General features: G+C 43.8%; 1 protein-coding gene across 3 annotated transcripts in view; it reads left to right on the top strand.

The window, feature by feature from the left end:
* Nucleotides 1-25,288, top strand: part of arhgef28a (Rho guanine nucleotide exchange factor (GEF) 28a) — a 564,358-nt gene that overhangs the window by 74,498 nt on the left and 464,572 nt on the right. For all 3 annotated transcript variants that reach the window (XM_068029539.1, XM_068029540.1, XM_068029541.1), the window contains exon 2: nt 16,990-17,033. In XM_068029539.1, the coding sequence (XP_067885640.1) occupies nt 16,990-17,033 (44 nt within the window). The remainder of the gene's footprint in view (nt 1-16,989; nt 17,034-25,288) is intronic.

Below are 25,288 nucleotides of genomic sequence, written 5' to 3'. Positions count from 1 at the left end.
CCCATGAACTGAATGGCTTGCCAGGCCATTTCAGAGGGCAGTTAAAAGTCAACCACCTTGCTGTGGGTCTGGAGTCACATGTAGGCCAGATCAGGTAAGGACAGCAGATTTCCTTCCCTAAAGGGCATGAGTAAACCAGATGAGTTTTTATGACAATCGATAGTTTCATGGCACCATTTTTGAGACTAACTTTCAATTACAGATTTTTTTTTTATAGGTCCCACCTGCCCCAAAACCAGTCCGAATACCTCAGAAATCTGATGCCCTCCCTCCACCAATTCTCCAACCACGTGTTCGATCGATCGATCCTCCTATTCCTATGCTCACTAGCATGTGCCACTGGGAGTAATCCTGAGATTACAGGAGTAGTGAAGTCTTGCTTCAATTGTATAGAACTTTGGTTAGACCGCACCTGGAGTACTGTGTGCAGTTTCGGTCCCCCTACCTTAGGAAGGATATCATTGCCATAGAGGGAGTCAACAAAGGTTCACTAAACTTGTTCCTGGGATGGCGGGACTGTTCAATGAAGAGAGATTGGGGAAACTGGGCCTGTATTCTCTAGAGTTTCGAAGAATGACAGGTGATCTCATTGAAACCTACAAAATACTCAAAGGGATAGATAGGGTAGATGCAGGTAAGTTGTTTCCCCTTGTTGGGGAGTCCAGAACCAGGGGAGACAATTTCGAAATAAGGGGGAAGCCACTTGGGATTGGATGAGGAGAAATATCCTTACTTAGAGGGTTGTGAATATTTGGAATTCTCTGCCCAGAGGGCTGTGGTAGCTCAGTCATTGTGTATGTTTAAAGCAGAGATTGACAGATTTCTAAATACCAATGAAATAAAGGGATATGGGGATAGTGTGGGAAAAAGGACGATCAGCCACGATCTTATTGAATGGCAGAGCAGGCTTGATGGGCTGATTGGCCTACTCCTGCTCCTATGTTCCGATGAATTAACACACAATGAAGAGGATGAAGATAATGAAGAATCCAGTCAAATTATACTGGACGCAAGGAGTTTTAGTCCTGTCATGAATGTGTTAGTTGCAGATTTTGTCAACTGTCCAGTACTAGATTGTGTGCGTAGTTCACAGTATATAGAACAACTTGGCTAAAATGTTATTTTGATTCACTAAGTAGCAAGGATTGACCAAGGTTGAGGAAAAAAAAAGTAGTAGTTGCTTTATATTTGGTGATGACAGCACAGTGTGGTCACCAAAGAGAGTTGTATGTAATTCCATGTAACATACCTGGAGTAAGCCATTTTTTAAGTCGTGATGTAGTCACTGAGCTCCCTATGATATAAAGACACAATTGAAACTTGATTATGGAGCATGATGAGGCAATGATTTTTGGAAAGTCAGTGGATCTACAATTTAGCCAATCAGGACGTTATTGTATTCCCTTAACAAAACCTGATGTTTCTCATCAGAGTGTTAGACAAGTATTAATGGCACCAGGTGATAAGAATAAGACAAAGGGAAAAAATAACATTGTCTTAAAGTTACGTAGACAAATTTGCTCACCCTACTTGTCAATGGTTAAAAATCCTGCTTAAAGATGTCGGTGTGGTTGATGGAGAATATACGGGGCTAATAGAAGAGATTAATGGGAAGTATGAAATCTGTGAGAAGTATCAGAGGATACTGCCACATCCTACTGTAAGCTTTCCGTTGGCACATAACTCTAATGAGGTAGTTGCCATGGATCTAAAGGTATGGGACAAAGACGGAAATCTTTCCATTCTATATTTTGTGGACCTGGCGAAGAGATTTGGTCTTTCTACAATCATGCTTAGTAAGGACAAAAGGGTTATTGTCGACAGAATCATGGAGAAATGGATAGGGACTGGAGTTGGGACACATGTGAAGTTTCTGACTGATAATGGAGGGGAATTTGCCAATGATTAGTTCAGCGACATGTGTGAAAATATGAACGTCCTGGTCATCAATACTGCAGCTGAAAGTCCCCTCAGCAGTGGATTATGTGAAAGGAATCATGCAGTGATTGACGAAATGCTGCATAAAATTTTAGCTGATCAAAAGGTCTGCAAGTTCATACAAAGAATTTACTCCAGATTGTTGGAGGATATAGTCCCTACAAATAGTCGATGGGTGAAATCCCAAATTGCGGTCTGTGCTTTGTGGAAGTCCTTGTGCTCCAGAAGGTACTGCAGTTATTTCAATCTTTTTTGCACATTTGAATGCTTTACATGAAGGGAGATGGGCTTTCATGAAGGCTTGGATCTCGGAGAAAATTTGGAGAGCTCTGAGACATCGTATAAGAGCACCTGAGATGGAATTTAATTCAGGTGATTTGCTGTATTATATAAGAGAGGGTCATAGGGAATGGAAAGGCCCTGGTAAGTATCAGTCATGGCAAACAAACTGTTATGGTTCATTCCTCATAATTAATTGGAATTAATTATAAAATCTTGGATCCTGGCTGATGGAAGTAAACAAGACACTTTGTACCTGAAATGCTCGTGTGTTTTGTGATGAAGGTCCTGAAATACAGACTATGGTAGATCAAGGGCTGGGTAGTGGTAATGTGAGTGATCATGGCACACATGACAGTGCTATCATATCCAAAGGCCAGAATGAGTACTCGGGTGACCTATATTCCAGAGGGTCTAGTGAATGGAAGGATGCAACAATTGTGGAATTCGCAGCTACTGGCATGTTTAAATATTGGTTGAATGTTGTGGTTGATGGCCAAGAAATGAGGTCCTTGGACTGCAGAATGGGGTGAAAGAGTGGAGAGTAAGAAAACGCAGTGTAATTACTGATGGTAGGTCCGGAAGTGACTCTTGCATCAGAAAACGATCACGTACTGAGGAAGAATCGTCGATTGTGCATGAAGGAGCTCGCACAGTAAAGTAGACCCGACAGATATAAAAGTGCAAGTAGAGGCCATAGCTTGAATAGATTAAACAATGAAATGAAAAGGCCACAGAGCAGTCATGGAACTGAACTATAAGTCCTCTTGATTTGTGAAGGTCGGTGCCTGCCAATAAACTTGAGGATAAACTAATAAGAGAGGCAAAACAAAGGGAATTCAATAGTTGGAGAGAGTTTGGAGTTTATTCTGAGGTACCAGATAAGGGGCAACCAACTTTGTCACATAGGTGGATTTGTACTGGAAAAGCCCTTGCAAATGGGACTTAGAGCAAGGCTAGTTACTAGGGGTTTTGAAGAGTGAATGGGTCATTCAGATGTTAGAGTGGACTCACCCACAACTAGAAAAGTAAATCTTGAAAATCTTTTTGGCTCTTTTGGCCACATATTCATGGGAGTGTAGATCAATTGGCATAAAAGTCACATTTCTGCAGGGTGATACTTTTCAGGGAGAAGTGTTTCTAAAACTGCCCCAGGAGACTGCAAATGCAGAAAGAAAACTTTTTTTTGGAAGATCTATTTTGCTGAAATTAAGTTGTGTTCAAATAAAAGTGGATCCCACAGTGTTTATTGGTATCATAAAGGAAAGGTTTCAGGGATCTTGATGGAACATTTTGATGATTTCTTACGGGGTGGTGCTGTGGAATTTGGGTAATGTGTTATTAAGATTAGAGCAGAATTTAAAATTGGAAGTCAGGCTTGTGGAGCTTTTAAATATATTGGTTTAGATATTAAGCAGAGTAGGTCTGGAATAACTTTGTCAAAAATCCTATTTGGAGTGTGTTACTCCCATTCTGTTTAATCATTATAGGTCATCGGAGAAAGATGATGTTATATCTCAAGAAAAAACAGAGCAATTGTAAAGCTTGATTGGTCAGTTGAACTGGTTGGGCAGTCAGACTAGGCCAGATGCTCATTTTTATGTGTTGAAATATTACGATGAAACACCCTAAAGTAGAGAATGTTTGATTTAAAGCAAATAAAATATGAAAAAAATTCAATCTGAAGAAATGCGTCTGAAGTTCCCATCTTTAAATGACCCAAAGAACATGAAGCTAGTCATTTTTAGTGATGCTTCAAATGCTCATTCTGGATGGGTACTCCAGTGCAGCTGGTTTCACAATATTTCTCATGGATGAAAATGGGAAACGCTGTCATTTTAATTTGGGAAACTAAGAACATAAAAAAGGTTGTTAAAAGAACTTGGCTACTGAAACACTGGCTGTTATGGAGGTAGTGGATATATGATTCTATTTGCAAATATTTCAAGAGAGATTCTGTACAACGGGTGTACTGAAGATAGTATACCCATTGAATGTAATGTAGTAATTGTTCATTGGGGAATAATGTACACACTATGAAAAGTGTGAGTGAGAAAAGGATTGACCTTGCTGGCTTGAAAAATGCTGGAGAGAAAGGAAATCTCTGAAATTAAATGGGTGGATGCAAGTCATCAATTGTCTGCTTGTTTTACAAAAGGAATACTTGTACAAAGAAATGGATAGGGGTCATAGGGCATCTCGCAATGTCATGCTTTGTACAGCCTATGGAGGTTTTTGATTTAATTTGTTTTGAAATTTTGGTTGTGCATATACATTCTAATTTTTATTTAAAGAATGAAAAGGGAATCTGTTAATTATATTTTAATTGTGTTTAATTGTATGCTGGTGGTGGGCATTAACTGGGGATTCGTTTGTGTCCATATAAATAGAGTCAGACTGAAACTGTGATTGTTGGGTTAGAAGGTGCATGTTTGTATTGTGTGACTCTAAATAAATGCTAATAAAAGTGTGTAAAGATTGGCTCCAGCTCTATCCTTCATCAACTGACTTTCTGGAATACAGCACTAAGCTCTGGAATTCTCTCCCTAAACCTCGCTACCTCTCTTTCTTCCTTTGTAAACCTACTTTTTCAACCAATCTTTTGGTCATCAGTCCTAATATCTCCTTATGTAGCTTGGTGTCAAACTTTGGTTGATAATACTTCTGTGAAGCACCTTGGGATGTTTTGCAGTTTTAAATGTGCTATATAGATGCAGGTTATTGTTTTTGTGTATGTACATCCAGGTCTCTCTGTTCCTGCACCACCTTTAAAATTGTACCAATTGACTTTCCTCATTCATCCTGCCAAAATGAAACTTTGCAATTCTCTGTGTGTTAAATTTCACCTGCCATTTGTCTGCTCATTTCGCCAGTGTATGTCCTCCTGAAGTCTGTTGCTCTCCTCTTCATTGTTCACTACACTTCCTAGTTTTGTGCCAATTTCAGGCTTTGAAATTATGCCCAGTATACCCAAGCTCAGGTCATTAATATATAACAAAAAGAACAGTGGTTTCAACACCCACCCCTGGGGGAAATCACTGCTAACTTCCCTTCAGTTTGAAAAACAACTGTTCAACACTGCTTTCTGTCCCTTAGCCAATTTTGTATCCATGCAGCCACTTTCCCTTTAATCTCATGGGCTTCAATTTTGCTATTATGTGGATACATTTATCTAACAAAATCTACTAATCACAATCTTGAAAATTTCAATTGACCCAGCATCCACAGCATTTTGAGGGAAGAGAATTCCAGATTCCTTTTGTTTGGAAAAAATGTTTCCTGATTTCACTCTTTTATGTGACCTAGGACTAATTTTAATATTCCACCCTATTTAGGATTTCTTAAGCAGAGGCGATAATTTCTCTTGTATCTATCCTATTAAATTCCTTTTATCATTATAAATACCTTGATTGGATCACCCCTCAACCTACTAAACTCAAGTCATTGACTTAAGCCAAATTTATGCAGCCTTTCTTCATAATTTAAACATCTAAATCCTGATATAATTCTGATGAATCTGCATTGTACCCATTCCAAGGCCAGTATATCTTTCATGAGGTGCAGTGCCCAAACTGAATGCAGTACTCCAGATGAGGTTTGATCAGGGCTCTGTGCAACTGAACCATCACTTCCTCACTCTTGTATTCCAGCCCTCCTGAGATAAAGGCCAACATTCCATTAGCCGTTTGATTAGTCTTTGCACCTGTGCACTAGCTTTTATTGATTGGGGATAGCATTGTATATAATTAATGTTTTTCTCTCATTGTAGAGGATTAGGGAAAAGGAAATTGGAGTTAAAATTCATTAATGTGTACTATATAAACTGATAACCTGTAAATAGCAGATCGCCTGTAGCATTGCTTACACTAATAATTGAGGTCTTCATGCCGTGGCGAGGATTTCAGCCAGACTAAATTTCATTTTTATTAATTGACATTTTTAGCTGATATTTCGGGGAGCATACATAGCAAGATGGAATGTAAGGTGTATTAGTTGGGGTACTGAATAGGGTTTAGTCACATTGGGATGTGCAGTTTTGGTAGCACTGGGGCATTCCTGGGCTTTAGAAGCACTGACTGATGGCTGTGGACCTTTTCTACTACTGGGGTGGAGGTTTTGGAGTTTGTCAGCTTTGTAGTGGGGCTGTTGACGTTTAGCAGCATGTTGGATCCTTTGGTCAGGCATCATTGAAGGGGGAATCTGGGGTTTGGCAGTACTGGGAAGTAGAACTAATGGATTCATGATATTTTCCAGCAATTGTGGTGAGAGCATGGGGCTGACAACACGTTGTGGGGGTTGAGGTCAGGGTCTTCTAAGTCTCAGTGCTAGTTTGTAACTTTCTAAGAGATCCCTGCATCGATTAAATTTGTTTTTTTTTAATAGGTTCTTGGAGGCCCGTTTCTCTATGTCGATGTTAGTATTTAGATGGATTGCATTTTCTAACTAGCAATAAAACACAAATGATAATTAGAGATTGTGTTTGCATTCAAAATTAATGGTATTAAAGGGCACAAAAGAAATTGAAAGGATACATTTAATAAACCAAAGATAAAATAAAATGGAGAGATAAGCATTATTTATAACGTGATGTGAAGAAATTTTGGGGTACAAATTTTAACACAGTAATCAAAAAAGTGGCTGTGAATTTCACCACTAGACACCTCGGTGGTGGGTAGCTGTCAGTGAAGTATGAATGGCTGGGTGCCTACTCACCATAATGTTAATGAATAGAGAGCACTGTGCGAATGTGCCAAAATTCATTGTGTTTTAATGATGCCTATAATTCCGGTTAATGTTTTTGTTTTTTTCTCCTACGTGAATAATAAATCCACCTGTCTCAAACTTTTGTGAAATGTGAAACTAATAGTTTTTGGAAATGAAAATATTGAACGTTTCCTGGAGGACCGCCACTGGCTATTGATGTATGTTTCACCTGTTCTTTTAAAAATAGCATTTGCTAATTTGTCAACATGGTTTGCTGAAACTTGTGTCCAGATACAAAGAGTTTTGTATGTTTGCTTTGCATAATATCTGATTCTATTGTCTGTTTCATCAATGTTGAGCTCAAGGAATTTTTCGAGTTGCTTCACGGCAAAGAAAGTGGGGGTAGCATGGCAAATAGAAATAGACCTTGGCAAATGTGTTAACACAGGTAAAGCGTGGATAATCATTTGCTATTGATGATTTTAATTGTCAAAACCATCCTGTCGACTGAGGATATGGTAACTAATGGACTGATTTGAAAATTTAGAGACCGCAAAGAAACAATAAACTTGGGAAGCATTTCTGTTATTGTGGCAGGTTAGTTATGTATTGCAACTATAAGCATAAGGTAGAATTGAGTTTGCATTTCTATATCCTCAGGAAGTCCAAAAGCCCTTCAGCAATGAATTTGCTTTTGAAGTGTCACCAGTCTATAAACAAGTTACAGGGTTTAATTGGATTAATTTACCAAAGAGCTGCCACAGGCACATTTGGCTGAATGGCCTCCTACTGTGCTGATTTATTCCATGATTCTAAATGTGGCATGTGTAGTTCAGCACCATTCGCAACTCCTCAGATACTGAAGCAGTCCGTGTAGAAATGCAGCACGACTTGGATAATATCCAGGCTTGGGCTGATAAGTGGCAACTAACATTCACGCCACACAAGTGCCAGACAATGACCATCTCCAACAAGAGAGAATCTAACTATCTCCCCTTGACATTACCATCGCTGAATCCCACATTATCAACATCCTAGGGGCTACCATTGACCAGAAACTGAACTGGAGTAGCCATATAAATACCGTGGCTACAAGAGCAGGTCAGAGGCTAGGAATCCTGCGGCAGGTAGCTCACCTCCTGACTCCCCAAAGCCTGTCCACCATCTACAAGGCACAAGTCAGGAGTGTGATGGAATACTCTCCACTTGCCTGGATGGGTGCAGCTCCAACAACACTCAAGAAGCTCAACACCATCCAGGACAAAGCATCCTGCTTGATTGGAACCCCATCTACAAACATACACTCCCTCCACCACCGACGCACATTGGCAGCAGTGTGTACCATCTACAAGATGCTCTGCAGCAATGCACCAAGGCTCCTTAGACAGCACCTTCCAAACCCGCTACCTCTACCACCTCGAAGGATAAGGGCAGCAAATGCATGGAAACACCACCACCTGCAAGTTCCCCTCCAAGTCACACACCATCCTGTCTTGGAATTATATCGCCGTTCCTTCACTATCACTGGGTCAAAATCCTGGAACTCCCTTCTGAACAGCACTGTGGGTGTACCTACCGCACATGGACTGCAGTGGTTCAAGAAGGCAGCTCACCACCACCTTCTCAAGGGCAATCAGGGATGGGCAATAAATGCTGGGCTGGCCAGCGATGCCCACATCCCATGAATAAATATTTCAAAAGAAAGTCTGTAGTCCCACATTCAGCAAATGAATGAACAATCACAATCTGTTGGTGGCCTTGCTTGTGGGAAGAATGTTGGGGAGGACAGTTGGAAGAACGCCACGCTGCTTTCCTCCGAATAATGCCATGGGATCTTTTGCAGCTATCTGAACAGGAAAATGGAGCCTCAGGTTCAATGTTATCTGAAAGTTAACATACCCCTCCATTCTATATTGGAGTGTTGCCCTAATTTGAATGCTTAAGTCCTGGAGTGTGGCTTGAAAGTACAAATTTCTGACTGAGGCAAGAGAGTTACCAACTGAGCTAAGCCGACATTGACAACAAAAGGTGTTTTTGCAAATCAGTGATGTTCAATTGTACAGTACTGGCTAATGCCTTTTCATTGTGCGAAATGAGAACTTGGGCAAATCTCCTTTGTCTACATTAATGTCAGAAAGGAAGACCATTTGATTAGGAAGTTGTCCAGATTAATCTTGTAATGTTCCTCTTAATGCTGGGTGTGTTAGCAGCTAAGACGGAATCTGTTATCGTATGATTTTTAAACTAGTTCCTTTGTAGAAAGCCAGCAAAGATCAATTAAGTGCCCTTTTAGCTCCAGGAAGTTGTCTTCTAGAGGCCAAGGATTTGTTTATAGAAAAACAATCTTGAGCTTGTTTTGTGGGTTATGTGCTAGTTTTGGTCCCGTGATGGTTCATATTCAAATAAGATCAGTACATTTCATAGCTTGTTTCTGACTTAGACTTGCTGTGATATCTGATGAATCATCCAGCTGGGTGGGACTCCTCTCACCTGGTTCCATTCTTGTCTATCTAGTCATAGCCAGAGCATCACTTGCAATGGCTTCTCTTCTTGCTCCCGCATTGTTACCTCTGATGTTCCCCAATGTCTAACCTTGGTGCCCTTTTATTTCTCACCTACATGCTGCCCCTCAGTGACATCATGCGAAAGCACATGTACGCTGACAGCACCCAGCTCTACCTCACCATCACCACCTCTCTCAACTCCTCCACTATTGCTAAATGATTAGACTGTGGGGGAAACAGACATCAGGATCCCTGCGTCGCCTCTTTTCTGAAAGACCCTTCTAATTTGGTGCCAATAAAGGCACTTAAGTGGACAGCGACAGGCCTCCCATAGGATTTAGGACCAAAGCGCCGGTAGCCCCAGCCTTGCAGAGCTGCCAGCCAATCAGAGGCCGGCAGCTGTAGTGCCACCGTGGAGGCGGTGGCTGGTACAGTAGCTACACCTAATGGAGGCTGAGGAGCATCGCTGGAGCCAGGCCTCTGGTAGGTCAGGGCGGGAAGGGTCTCAAGGGGTAGAGGGGGGGGGAGCGTGAGAGGGTTAGAGGGTTGGCAGCAAAGGCGGGCGGGGCGTGGGGGGGGTGGGTGGGCTCCAGTGGCCCCCCCCCTTCCCAATGCCGGTGCCAGGTCCTTCATTCAGGCACTAAGTGCCTTTTAATGAGGGGACCCCACCACCCCACCACCACCACTCACTCACCGCCCGCCCTGGAGCCAGAATGCAGCCCACCTGTTTTCATGCTGTGCTTCCCGTGTGACAACAGGGCCGCCCTCCACACCTGTAATTGACGCTGCGGCGGGAAGAGGCCCTTAATTGAGGATTAATTGCCCAGTGACTTAGCAGAGGGGCGGGAAGCTTGTTCACAGGCCTTCCCGCCCCGGACTAAATTTTGGTGGAGACAGGAACAGCCCCACCACCATTCCACCTGATTTTGTGCTCTCCCCACCTCCAAACCCACCGCGAGGGACAGAATAAAATTCCACCCATTGGGTTGGATATTGTAGTCCTGCCGTCGCTCCTGGCGGCGGGCGGGAAACATGGTGGCTGTCCTGCACGTGACCCACAGGGCCGTGATTATGCAGTGGGTGGCCACCCCCGCGCCCCACCCCCCCACAAATCATGCGGGGGTGGCATTGGCAACGCTGTGAACGGTGTCACCTGATGCAGGAACAGGTGCTGGCGCCATCTTTAAAATGTTGCCAGCCCTGCAAACTGTATCCAAATACAGAGTTGCCCCCTTCCCCCCCACTTCCTTATCCATACACGCAATGCCGAGTTGACCCCTTCCTCGCCTCGGTGCTGCCAGCTTCTCATGGACAAGGCAAGGACTTAAGGTAAGGGGCAGGAGGTTTAGAGGGGATTTAAGGAAAATCTTTTTCACCCAGAGGGTTGTTGGAATCTGGAACGCACTGCCGGAAGAGGTGGTGGAGGCAGGAACCCTCACAGCATTTAAGAAGTATTTAGATGACCACTCGAAACGCCATCGCATACAAGGCTGAAAAATGGGATTAGAATAGATAGGTGCTTGATGGCCGGCACAGACATGATGGGCCGAAGGGCCTGTTTCTGTGCTGTATAACTCTATGATGGGAAAATGAAGGTGCGTGAGTGCGGCATATCGAGCTCAAGATTCGGAATGGATGGTAAGATCGTGGCGAAATACGTTCAAATGGATGCAAAGAGGTACTTAGCATATTTAATTTAGGGTCCCATTGCAGAGCGGCAGAGTTGCCGCCATGGAGCTTCACCGCCCCCGGAAAGATCGGAACCGGCAATCCCAGCTTCTGGTTCCGTGGCGGCCACTGCTGCTCCGATTTTCCAGACCCCCCCACCGCGAAACACGACATCAGGAGGAGAACAAGATCTGGCCCAGTGTTTTTGGTGCCCACTCCAAACTCTGTTTTCTAGCTACTGACCTCCATCCCTCTTCCTGGCAACTGTTGAAGGATGATTCTGGAGCCGATCTTTGTTCAGTCTTACATTTATTTTACAGAGTAAAAAGATCACAAACATGTAGCTCCTTACTTAAACCTCCACTCCGTTTCATTATATGTGCTCGAGTAAGACCCTAATTAACACCCTCCACCTGCATATAATTATACACAATCGATATACAATTAACAACTGTTTTGAGACCAAACCAGACTGTTTGCAACCTTGGTGTCATATTTGACCCCGAGATGAGCTTCCGACCACATATTCATGCCATCATTAAGACTGCCTGTTTCCACCTCCGTAACATCGCCTGACTCGTCCCTTTCTCAGTTCACCTGCTGCTGAAACCCTAACTCATGCCTTTGATATCTCTAAATTTGACTATTCCAACACACTCCAGGCTGGTCTCCCACATTCTACCCTCCTTAAACTTGAGGTCATCCAAAGCTCTGCTACCCGTGTCCTAACTCGCACCAAGTCCTGTTCACCTATCACCCCTGTGCTCGCTGACCTACATTGGCTCCTGGTCTAGCGATGTTTTGATTTTTGAATTTTCAGCCCTGTTTTCAAATCTCTCCATGGCCTCGCCCCTCCCTATCTCTGTAATCTCCTCCAGCCCACAACCCTCAGAGATATCTGCACTGATCTAATTCTGGCCTCTTGAGCTAGTCACAGCGACACAGATCCATGGCTTCTAATGGCTTTGAACTTGCATAAAATAAATGTTTAAGCTCAAATGTGTTGGAGTTCCTGAAATTTCAAGCTAAAATTGTAGAAGTTGTACAAAGTAAATATACACCGAGCAGTATTATTAATCTGTCTGCCTTGCTGGAAGTACTAGACATGTTTTGGTTCTTCTGTCTCTCAAAGACTCTAAACTTATCATCATAATTATTTAGCATCAACTTGCCAGACTTTAAACAAACTTTTGAGGTCTCCTGATGATTCATTAGGTAAATACATCACATGATAGGGTATTGAAAAATACAAAACCAGGAAGTTGCCAGGTTTGACTTTCAGTCTGCTGAATTAGCTGATGTCAGCAGGGATGTTCAGAGAGGAAGCATAATTGGCTGCAGAGACCCTGGATTAGGAATGGGAAAGTCAGCCAAGGTTCCTGCTTGTGATCGCTGTTCAGTCATCCCTGCTGTAAGATGCACATCTAGATGACAGGAAAGAAAAGGACAAGATTGGCATTTGAACAGCTTTCTGACCCTCATTCTCTAGGCTCACAAATGAAGAATGAACGACTACTACTAACTGCCTGCTCCACCAATGGGAGCTTAGTGGTGCGTGCATGATGCTTCCTGGCTTCTCTGCCTTATATATAATACCATGTAATGTGGAAGCCCAAGTTGAGCTTTTTTAGGTCCTGCATGGGTCCAAGTACTTCTTGATGGACCTTGAACTCTACGCCAGTCTGGATTGGAATGATTACAGGGCACCCTTCACATCAAAGCTCTCATCTCACCAGGTGATACGCCCAACTAGCTGCAGTCATCAGGGTTTGATGATATCAGAGATAGGGTGCCTGCCTTCCACTTTCCTGACATAGTTGTACCAGCAGACCCCAAGTATTTATTGGAGGCACCAGTGCTCAAAATCATCCATTGCTGATTATTCACAAATTGTAGAGGTTTACTATATATGTCAAGTCTGGGATATCAAGACAGTTGTACAATCTGAGCTTGGTTGCTACGGAATAACTTCATAAACATTCTTCCCTGATCAGACATTGGGCTCTTTCTGGATTTTGCCATGCTTGGAAGCTTCCAGATGTGCAAGATGTGTACCTACGCAAAGTGATAGTCATCACCATAAGATGATATGCTGCGTTGAATTGCTTAAAATAGACAGACTCCGAACCAGGCTGTGTACTGTTTAAAAAATATATATATTGTTACCTCAACTGCAAAACTTCTTGAGGATTTTAACAATATTTCACAAATTATTTCCTCAAAGCATTCACAGGTAGGTATGGCTGGCACCATTGGTCTGTAATTATTTTATTTTGTGTATCCTTTTGTGATGCCTTTCATGGGTAACTGTTATCAATATCTAACTGCAGACAGGAATTCTGGTCATCACCTTTGAAGTTTGGAAAAAGTTTTGGGGTTGATTCGGCACTAAAAAGACCAAAAATTAATCACAATTCTTTTGGAATTGAGCTTCCTTTCAATCTTAAATTCTTGCATCTTCTAGAGAACTCAATATGCAAAATTCAAGGAATCATTGAACAAGATAAAGTGCATGTTATTTTGTTCATAATGCTATCCCTTTTAGTCAAACATGTTTATGAATTGATTATTATTGCAAACAATATTTGGCACTCGATTCTTGGGATTGGGGCAAAAGCTTATTTGGGCATTATGTTGATAAATGACAAAGTATGGATTTATTTTCTTTACAGATTTAGGGCCCTGAGACATGTTTCTACCTGCAGAAAAAAATCCCTCGAAAGGCTCAGACACTGCAATAAATTGAAATGCCAAAATATGTGTTTCGGAACCCCGAGAGGGAGCTCCACAATTGGGGGGGCTTGGCAATGCACTCTAGTGTTAGAACATAATAATGCAAGATTGTGCGACCAGAGGGAGCTTCTTCATGTGTTTTTCTTCAATCTGCCGTGTGTCGTCAAGGGGCTGCATGTAGATGAGAAACAGGACGCATGCAGGTACCCATAGCAACACCTTTTACTTGAAGGAAGTGAGTGGAGTTGAAGGAGATGTTGTTCAATGTGTAATCAAGTTCAGCCAGGCAGAGGAGGGTGGTGGTGGATGGGGACTGGTTGGGCCTTTGTTCAAAGAAGAAACGGAGAGCCCTCAAACAGTCCTGGTGGGGGATGGAGGTGTAGAGAGATTGGACGTCCATAGTGAAGAAGAGGCGGTTGAGGCCACGAAACTGGAAATTGTCAAAATAACGTAGGGTGGCAGAAGAGTCACGGATGTAGGTGGGAAGAGACTGGACCAGCAGAGAAAAGATAGAGCCAAGATAGGAAGAAATAAGTTCAGTGGGGCAGGAGCAGGCTGACACAATGGGTCTGCTGGGACAGTCCTGTTTGTGGATTTTGGGAAGGAGGTAGAAGCGGGCTGTCCGGGGTTGCGGGACTATGAGGTTGGAAGCTGTAGAGGGAAGATCTCCAAAAGAGATTGTCTCATCCGACGCATTAACAAAAAACATTTTTTCTTCCTTTTAGGTGTCAAGGAACGCAAGCTCCAGCAGCTGATGGGGACCAATGCCCCTCCAGCAGCTGATGGGGACCAATGCCCCTCCAGATCCTTCTTCCCCTTCACTTCCCTCTGACCCTGTTCTCACATTGAACAACATCTGCTTCAACTCCACTCACTTCCTTCAAGTAAAAGGTGTTGCTATGGGTACCCGCATGGGACTTTATGTGGGATATGTCGAACATTCCTTGTTCCAGTCCTACTCAGGCCCCCTCCCCCAACTCTTTTTCGGTACATTGATGACTGTATTGGTGCCGTTTCCTGCTCCCGCCCCAAACTGGAAAACTTCTTCAACTTTGCTTCTATTTTCCACCCTTCTTTCACCTTTACATTGTCTATCTCTGACACTTCCCTTCCCTTCCTCGACTTCTCTGTCTCCATCTCTGGGAATAGGCTGTCTACTAATATCCATTCTCAACCCACCGACTCCCACAGTTACCTCGACTACACTTCTTCACACCCTGCCTCTGTAAGGACTCCATTCCATTCTCCCAGATTCTCCGTATCTGACGCATCTGCTCTGATGATGCTACCTTCCATCACAGCGCTTCTGATATTTAGTTTAGTTTAGAGATACAGCACTGAAACAGGCCCTTCGGCCCACTGAGTCTGTGCCGACCATCAACCACCCATCTATACTAATCCTACACTAATCCCATATTCCTACCACATCCCCACCTTTACCTATATTTCCCTACCACCTACCTATACTAGGGGCAATTTATAATGGTCAATTAACCTAGCAACCTGCAAGTCTTTGGCATGTGGGAGGAAACCGGAGCACCCGGAGGAAACTCACGCAGACACAGGGCGAACTTGCAAACTCCACACAGGCAGTACCCAGAATTGAACCCGGGTCGCTGGAGCTGTGAGGCTGCGGTGCTAACCACTGCGCCACTGTGCCGCCCCTTTCTTCCTTTCTCCTCAACCGATGATTCCCCCCCAATGTGGTTGACAGGGCCCTCAACCATGTCCAGCCCATTGCCCGCACCTCTAACCTCACCCCCTTTCCCCTCCCAGAACCGTGACAGGGTTCCCCTTGTCCTCACTTACCACTCCACCAGCCTCCATATCCAAAGGATCATCGCCATTTCCGCCACCTCCAGCGTGATGCCGCTACCAAACGCTTCTTCCCCTCCCTTCCCCTGTCAGCATTCCGAAGGGATTGTTCCCTCCGTGACACCCTGGTCTACTCCTCCATTACCCCCACCACCTCATCCCCTTCCCACAGCACCTTCCCCTGCAATCGCAGGAGGTATAATACCTGCATACCTCCCTCCTCACTATCCCAGGCCCCAAACACTCCTTTCAGGTGAAGCAGCGATTCACTTGTACTTCTTTCAATGTAGTATATTGTATTCGCTGCTCACAATGTGGTCTCCTCTGCATTGGGGAGACCAAGCGCAGACTGGGTGACCGCTTTGTGGAACGCCCCCGCTCAGTCCGCAAGCAGGACCCCGAGCTTCCGGTTGCTTGCCATTTCAACACTCCCCCCTGCTCTCATGTTCATATCTCTGTCCTGTGATTGCTGCAGTGTTCCAGTGAACATCAACGCAAGCTCGAGGAGCAACATCTCATTTACCGATTTAGGCACGCTACAGCCTACCGGAATGAACATTGAGTTCAATAATTTCAGAGCATGACGGGCCCCCCATTTTACTTTTATTTTTGGTTATTTTTTCTTTTTCCTTTTTAAAAAAAAAATAAAAATTTTTTTTGTGTTTATTTTATTTCATCTTAGTTTGTTCAGTTTGCTTACCCACTGTTTTTTTCAATTTTCAGTCCGTTAACACCCTTTCTGTACTAATGCTTTGTCTTTCAACACACCATTAACATATCTTTGCTCCATGACCTTCTGGTCAGCTGTTCTGTGACCTTGTCCTATCTACACCTTCCCCTTTGTTATCTCTTGCCTCACCCCCACTTTACTTGCTTATTACCTTTTACATTTCTAATATTTGCCAGTTCTGAAGAAGGGTCACTGACCTGAAACGTTAACTCTGCTTCTCTCTCCACAGATGCTGCCAGACCTGCTGAGTGTTTACAGCATTTCTTGTGTTTATATTTGAAATATAGGTACTTGTACTGCATTATGGTATACTCCTGATAAGTGTATAATTGATCAAATTACTTTTGAATTCCCCTCGAGAGAATAAGTAAAAGTGTCATTATTAGTGCCACTGCCTATATTAAACATTGGTAAATTCAGCATGATGGAAAACTCAAATAATGTTGTTACGTTCAGGACCTGCTGCATTGTTTGAAAAATTTTACTTCCTGTCTCTTTCTGTTTCTTTGCCGCCTTTTCTTCTGTCAGGATATATGTTAATATGCCACATACATATCAGCCTATCTGCATACTTAATTGTACAAATTGTAAACAATTTTTCTCTCTTCCTGTACACAGATGTAGAAGAGATGGAGTTAAGCTACCATGAAGTGCCAATATATGTAAGTATTTCTTTTGTTGATAGCTATATCTGTAATCTCCTCTGGCCCTACAATCCTCTGAGATATCTGTGCTTCTCGAATTTTAACATCTTGAGCATCCCCAATTTTAATCGTTCCACCATTGGTGGCGGTGCCTTCAGCTGCCAAGGCCCTGAGCTCTGGGGAATTCTCTCCCTAATCATCTCTGCCTCTTCATCTCTCTTTCCTCCTTTAAGGTGCTCCTTAAAACCTACCTCTTTGACCAAGCTTAGATCATCTGTCCTAATAAATCCTTATGTGTGTGGTGATCAAATTTTTTTTGATAACTTTCCTGTGAGGGGCTTTGGGACATTTTACTACTAGTTGTTGTTGCTGCAGCTATCTGATCTATCTTTCTCTTTAAACATTTGTTTTTTTGTGATGATGAAGATGGTTGGTGCTGGAGAATGGAACCTTTCCTGTTGATCCAGGCTGATGGTGAATGCAAAGTTGAAAAGTCAATAGCCTAGAAATTCATTGATGCCATGCCTGTTTTACAGGTATAAGATGAAAACCTAATTGCCAATATGGCAAACAGTGTGTGCATGCACATTCTCTACTGGAAATGTGCCACCCGCTGAAGTATAGGCATCTAGAATCCACATCCGAAACAGGTGGTGGGCCCTTTGCATGTGTAAATAGGGAGCCTAATGCTCAGGACCCCTTCCTGAAATTGGCATGGCCTAAGCACTGCTGGCATCAGCTCAGCTTGAAAATTACCCAGCAGCTGCAGTGTTTTCGGGACAGATTTCCAGATTTTGGTTAACCTTTTGTGTGAAAAATTGCTTCCTGACTTCACTGTTAAATGACCTAGCTCTAATTTTAAGATTATGCCACTTATTCTAGATTTCCTCAGCAGAGGAAATAATTTCTTTGTATGTACCTAATGAAATACCTTTATCATTTTAAACACCTCAATTAGATCACCACTCAAACTGCAAACTCAAATAAATATGAAGCATGTTTATTTATGGCTTGAGCAAACTGAATATGGCAAAGTTAAGAAATGTTAGGGAACCAAGGGTCGAATGAGAGGGAGGAACTGAAGTAAATCAGTATTAGTAAAAAAAATAGTGCTAGGGAAATTATTGGGGTTAAAGGCTGACAAATCCCCCAGGGCCTGATAATCTACATCCCAGAGTACTAAAGGAAGTGGCCCTGGAAATAGTGGATGCATTGATGGCCATCTTCTAAAATTCTATAGACTCTAGAGCAGTTCCTACAGATTGGAGGGTGGCAAATGTAACCCCACTATTTGAAAAAAGGAGACAGAGAAATAACAAGGAATTACAGACCAGTTAGCCTTATATGTGGGGATTAGAAAAGATGTGATAGCAGAACACCTGGAAAGCATAAACGGGATTGGACAAAGACAGCATGGGTTTACGAAAGGGAAATCATGCTTAACAAATCTACTGGAGTTTTTTGAGGATCTTACTAGTAGAATAGATATGGGAGAACCAGTGGGTGTGGTGTATTTGGATTTTCAGAAGGCTTTTGATAAGGTCCCACGTAAGAGGTTAGTGTGCAAAATTAAAGCACAAGGGATTGGGGGTAATATACTGGCATGGATGGAGAATTGGTTGACAGACTGGAAACAGAGAGTAGGAGTAAACAGGTCTTTTTCCGGGTGGCTGGCAGTGACTAGTGGGGTACTGCAGGGATCAGTGCTTGGGCCCCAGCTATTCACAATATATATTAATGACGGGTGAGGGAACTAAATGTAACATTTCCAAGTTTGCAGACAACACAAAGCTGGGGGGGAATGTGAGCTGTGAGGAGGATGCAAAGAGGCGCCAATGTGATTTGGACAAATTGGGTGAGTGGGCATAAAGGCCTGCTACCCGACCCGAACCCGACGGGACCCAACGATATGTGTCAGGATTGGGCCGGGTCGCACTTCCGGGGCCGGCATTCGGGCTCGGGTCGGGTCAGGCCGGATCGGACACGTTCTATCACCACCTCAGGTAAGTGACTTTAATGTTAATTTACTTATTGGACTTTAAAGGTGGTTTTATTACAGTTATTTTAAGCTTGTGCAGGTAAGGAACAAAGTGAAAAACGGAAGGTAAGTTAACTGATGGTTGGGTCGGGTCGGGCGCAGGAAAAAATGGAAGGACACAGGTCGGGCTCGAGGTCTGACGTGGTTCTGTCTGGCTCGGGTCGGGCCTCATTTGCAGATCCGAGAGGCCTTTAAGCGGGCAAATGCATGGCAGATGCAGTATAACGTGGATAAATGTGAGGCTATCCACTTTGGTTGTAAAAATAGAAAGGCAGTTTATTATCTGAATGGTGATAGATTGGGAAAGGGGGAGGTGCAACAAGACCTGGGTGTCCTTGTACACCAGTCACTGAAAGCACGCATTCAGGTGCAGCGAACAGTTAGGTAGATGAATGGTATGTTGGCCTTCATTGCAAGAGGATTTGAGTACAGAAGCAAGGATGTCTTACTGCAATTATACAAGGTCTTGGTGAGACTACATCTGGAGTATTGTGTGCAGTTTTGGTCTCCTTCTCTGAGGAAGGATGTTCTTGCCATGGATGGAGTGCAAAGAAGATTTACCAGGCTGATTCCTGGGATGGCAGGATTGAGGTATGAGGAGAAATTGGGTCGACTCGGCCTATATTCACTGGAGTTTAGAAGAATGAGGGGTGATCTCGTAGAAACCTATAAAATTGTAACAGGACTAGACAGGCTAGATGCAGGGAGGCCGTTCCTGATGGCTGGGGAGTCCAGTACCAGGGGTCACAGTCTCAGGATACCGGGTATGCCATTTAGAACCAAGATGAGGAGAAATGTTTCACTCAGAGGGTGGTGAACTTGTGGAATTCTCTACTGCAGAAGGCAGTGGAGGCCAAGTCATTAAATATATTCAAGAAGGAGATAGATATATTAATGCCAAAGGGATCAAGGGATATGGGGAGAAAGCGGGATCAGGGTACTGAATTAGACGATCAACCATGATCTTTTTTGAATGGCGGAGCAGGCCTGAAGGGCCGAATGGCTGACTCCTGCTCCTATTTTCTATGTTTCTATGTAAGAGAGGCTTTGTATTAATATATAGAATTTTAAAAAAACTAAATTTTCTCCCCTCACAAGGACCTGGACATGTGGAATAAATTCTCAGATAAAGCAGTTAATGTACTCTGAGTACCTTGTGAAAAGAAAACCTGGATGATTGTCTGGTTAGAAGCAAGGTAGAGGATAAGTACAAACAGAGGTAATTGAATGCTCTGTCCCTGACACCGTGGAAATGTCATGCCATGGAATGCAACTGCTCTGTTATGTGTAAGATATTCAGTGAGATAGGTATTCTGAAGCTGTGCTTCTTTTACCTTGTAGATGTAGAAGAGGGAGTTGTTTAGGGGTTAGGTTGGGGAAAGGTTGACTTTGCACTATCTTTTCTAAGGAGATTAGATGGATCAGTAGATTCTATTATAGAATGCCCTGTAGAAGGAAAGGCTTAATGGTGTGAAACTACTCTGCTTGCTTCGAAGGCCTGCTGGGAGACTGCTTTGGTTTAATATCAGATTTGTTAGGGGACTGAGTGTACAGTGGACTAGCAGATGATCCTTTCACTTCCAGGATGTCAGTTTAAACAAAATCCAGACTGAGGAAATTGATATCTTCCTCTTGCAGCTTTTTAAGGGACCTTTGTGGGCTTGAGTAGGCTCAATCTTGTCTCTTGGATGAAAAACAGAATTGCAAAACTGCGCTTAATTGGCACTAAGTTGACAGTCTCAATCACCACAAGGAAGGATGTTTTCCCTCCGGGGAAAAAAGTTCTCCAAATTACTTACAACGCTAGTTTTCAACTCCCAAGTGCCTACATATTTGGCCTTAATTCGCCATGATACTCTCCAGCCACTTCTTCACCTCCACATTTTGATCCCCAGCAACAGCTTTACACTCTCCCACCCAGTCATTCCCCTTGATGTGGCCCCCATTTTTGTTCCCTCAAATCAAGGGGCACAGGCTTGAGCCTTGCAGTTGCACACTTGGCTTAGACATCCATTATCAGATCTGGTTGGACCATAAGAAGCACCATTGGGCCTCACTTTTCTCTGTCAAAACTTGATAGTTCTGGAGACCAGTATTGTAGGATCATCCTGGAGAGCTAAGATAATCCCCAATTTCTTTTCTTCACCATCAACAATCTCCTTTTATTACCTGTTTCTTACTACTTCTACCCTCCCCTCCGACAACAAATGCAAAAGGTTCTTGGATTTCTTTGTCACTAAAATGCCATCTGTTCAGTTAGCCCCATTCCGCTTGCCCACCAAGTTAAATCTTCTCCCAAGCAGCCACTGCCCTAGCCCTGAACTAGCATCTCTCTCGTCCTGGCCCCCTTATATATTATTTTCTCTCTCTCTCTCTCTCTCTCTCTCTCTCTCTCTCTCTCTCTCTCTCTCTCTCTCTCTCTCTCTCTCTCTCTCTCTCTCTCTCTCTCTCTCTCTCTCTCTCTCTCTGTCGCGCACCTTGTCTGTTTCTTTCGCGCTCTCTGTCTCTCTCTCTCTCTGTCTCTGTCTCTCTCTCTGTCTCTCTCTCTCTCTCTGTCTCTCTCTCTCTCTCTGTCTCTCTCTCTCTCCCTCTCTGTCTCTCTGTCTCACTCTCATATTCCCCCGGCCCCACCCTGGCATTTATGTCTCCTCTAAGCTCTTCTTGTCCATGAGACCCACCTGCTCTTTCCATAACCTCATTCCCACTAAACCTCCCTCCTTGGTCTCCATGCCAGCTGGCGATGTAAATGGTTCCTTCTTCTCAGATGCTGTCCCCCTCCCTTTTTAAACTGTCATCATCAAAAATCTCACCCTTGACCCATCTTCCTTTTTTTTTATTCGTTTATGGGATGTGGGCGTCACTGGCTCGGGCAGCATTTATTGCTGATCCCTAATTGCCCTTGAGAAGGTAGTGGTGAGCTGCCTTCTTGAACCGCTGCAGTCCATGTGTTGTAGGTACACCCACAATGCTGTTACGAAGGGAGTTCCAGGATTTTGACCCAGTGACAGTGAAGGAATGGTTGGTGTGTGGCTTGGAGGGGAACTTGCAGGTGGTGGTGTTCCCATGTATTTGCTGTCCTTGTCTTTCTAGCTGGTAGAGTTTGTGGGTTTGGAAGGTGCTGTCTAAGGAGCCTTGGTGCGTTGCTGCAGTGCATCTTGTAGATGGTACACATTACTGCCACTGTGCATCGGTGGTGGAGGGAGTGAATGTTGCAGGTGGTGGGTGGGGTGCCAATCAATCGGGCTGCTTTGTCTTGGATGGTGTCGAGCTTCTTGAGTGTTGTTGGAGCTGCATCCGTTCAGACAAGTGGAGAGTATTCCATCACACTCCTGACATGTGCATTGTAGATGGTGGACATGCTTTGGGGAGGTAGGAGGTGAGTTACTCGCTGCAGGATTCCTAGCCTCTGACATGTTCTTGTAGCCACGGTATTTATCTGGCTACTCCAGTTCAGTTTCTGGTCAATGGTAGCCCCCAGGATGTTGATAGTGGGGGATTGAGCGATTGTAATGCCATTGAATGTTGAGGGGAGATGGTTAGATTCTCTCTTGTGGGAGATGGTCATTGTCTGGGTTACGACCAGGTGAGAAAGGTGTCTAAAGGTCCCTCGGCCTTCACCTAGTCCTCCTGTAGCAGGGTTTTATTTTTCAATACACAGTGTTTTTAGCTCCCCCTTGGTGAATCCTTGTTCACCACTTTCCAATTATAAGGCAAAGAAACCAGCACAAACAAGCTTTCTCCGGTTTAAAGAAGAGAAGTTGAAATTTATTAAACTTGAACTTAAACTCTAATTAGGTTAATGCCTATGGATACAAGACGCGCCCATGCCAACATGCATACACAATACACACATGCAAATAGAGACAGAAAAGAGCAGAAGAAAAATAAATTGGAATAGTTTGAGGCAATATCTGAAGTGTTTTTAGTGTTCTTCGAGCTCACTGTAGAGTCCTTGATTGTAGGTAGATCTTGCTATTCGTTGGGCCCAATATTATTATTAAACCTTGTTTGCTGTAGGAGACTTTTCTCTCTTGGGGTTCATGTGTCTTCAGTGGATTCAGAGGCTTGTGAGAAGGAGATGGGAGCAGACAGGAGAGATCTTCAGTCCAGGAGCAAACAGCTCTCTGCCCAAACTGTTCGCACAAATTCAAAAAACTCAGGTTGCCCGGCAGGTTGGTCATGTGACCATGTCCGTTTCTGTATTCAGCCATCTGAGCAGTCAACCTGGAATGCGAGCTCCCTGACCTTCAACGTCTGGTGATCAAAAGTCCATTGTGGGTTGAATGTGTCAGGGAATGGCCGCTTTGGCCTTCCAAACACTGTCTATCAGCAAATGTCATTTCCAGCCACGGCTGATCTGTTTAACAAGTACTTTCTTCACTCCCGTAACAGTTTAAAATCAATATTCGTGACAAAGTTGATGTGCCTCATTCTTGGCAGGTGGGGGCCTAGCATGACACCTCCACACCGAGTGGAATGAAATGCGATTTGAGAAAAGTGCATTTCATTAAAAGGGTCGAGAGAAAAATGTAAGATACAGAAAAAAAAAACATGATTTCTCTCATTCATTCCCATTCATTAATCAATCTTAAAAACTTATGAGAGCCTGTTCTCTCTTGGTGAGAGTGCTGCTTTAATTGCCCCCTTTTTGGCATCCCAATAAACATTTGTTCCATTTTTGGCAAGTTTCTCTTCCATTTGCCCATTTCCATGGCTGCCTAGGGTCTTTGTTCCTGCTGAGGTAATTTTTTTTTAAAGAAGAGTCCGTAGTGGGGGTGGGGGGGGGGTCTATTCTGAACTTTCTTTCAGTGCTTTGCTGAGTCATGCAAAGGCTTTTGACTTCAGGGGATGGGTGGTTCACTTTTTTTCTGACTGTGGGCGAGAATTCTTTTCTAATCTCCCCTTTGTCCCAAAGAACATTCCTGCCTGCAGGTATTTGTGCAGACTCGACTGCACTCCCCTGTGGCACTTCAACTAGGTGAGGCAGCAGCATCACAGTTTCTGTGTCCCCTAAAGGTCTTTCTTTGTCTCTGCAAGTTCCTGTAAATGCTGTTAGCAACTCTGGTTGGGTGCCTCCAGTGTCTGCATTTACATAGGAGGATGTGGGGTCTAACTTTTCACATTTTTTGGGGTTGACTGACCGGACAGTAGGGGTTTTCATCTGGGATACAAAGAACAAAGAACAGTACAGCACAGGAACAGGCTATCCACTCTGTCCATGCCGCTCATAACTTTGTAAACCTCTATCATGTCGCCCCTCCACCTCCGTCGTTCCAGTGAAAACAATCCGAGTTTATCCAACCTCTCCTCATAGCTAATGTCCTCGAGACCAGGCAACATCCTAGTAAACCTCCTCTGTACCCTCTCCAAAGCCTCCACGTCTTTCTGGTAGTGTTCCGACCAGAATTGCACGTAATATTCCAAGTGTGGCCTAACTAAGGTTCTGTACAGCTGCAACATGACTTGCCAATTTTTATACTCTATGCCCCGACCGATGAAGGCAAGCATGCCGTATGCCTTCTTGACCACCTTATCCACCTGCGTTGCCACTTTCAGTGACCTGTGGACCTGTACGCCCAGATCTCTCTGCCTTTCAATACTCCTAAGGGTTCTGCCATTTACTGTATACCTCCCACCTGCATTAGACCTTCCAAAATGCATTACCTCACATTTGTCCGGATTAAACTCCATCTGCCATTTCTCCGCCCAAGTCTCCAACCGATCTATATCCTGCTGTATCCTCTGACGATCCTCATCATTATCCGCAACTCCACCAACCTTTGTGTCGTCCGCAAACTTACTAATCAGACCAGCTACATTTTCCTCCAAATCATTTATATATACTACAAACAGCAAAGGTCCCAGCACTGATCCCTGCGGAACACCACTAGTCACATCCCTCCATTCAGAAAAACACCCATCCACTGTTACCCTCTGTCTTCTGTGACTGAGCCAGTTCTGTATCCATCTTGCCAGCTCACCTCTGATCCCGTGTGACTTCACCTTTTGCACCAGTCTGCCATGCGGGACCTTGTCAAAGGCTTTACTAAAGTCCATATAGATAACATCCACTGCCCTTCCCTCATCAATCATCTTCGTAACTTCCTCAAAAAACTCAATCAAATTAGTAAGACACGACCTCCCCTTCACAAAACCATGCTGCCTCTCGCTAATAAGTTCGTTTGTTTCCAAATGGGAGTAAATCCTGTCCTGAATAATCCTCTTTAATAATTTC

This window comes from Heterodontus francisci, chromosome 4 (assembly GCF_036365525.1).
Source record: "Heterodontus francisci isolate sHetFra1 chromosome 4, sHetFra1.hap1, whole genome shotgun sequence".
NCBI classification, from domain to species: Eukaryota; Metazoa; Chordata; class Chondrichthyes; order Heterodontiformes; family Heterodontidae; genus Heterodontus; species Heterodontus francisci.
The sequence above is the reverse complement of the archived record's forward strand: the minus strand, read 5'-3'. Positions and strand labels throughout refer to the sequence as shown.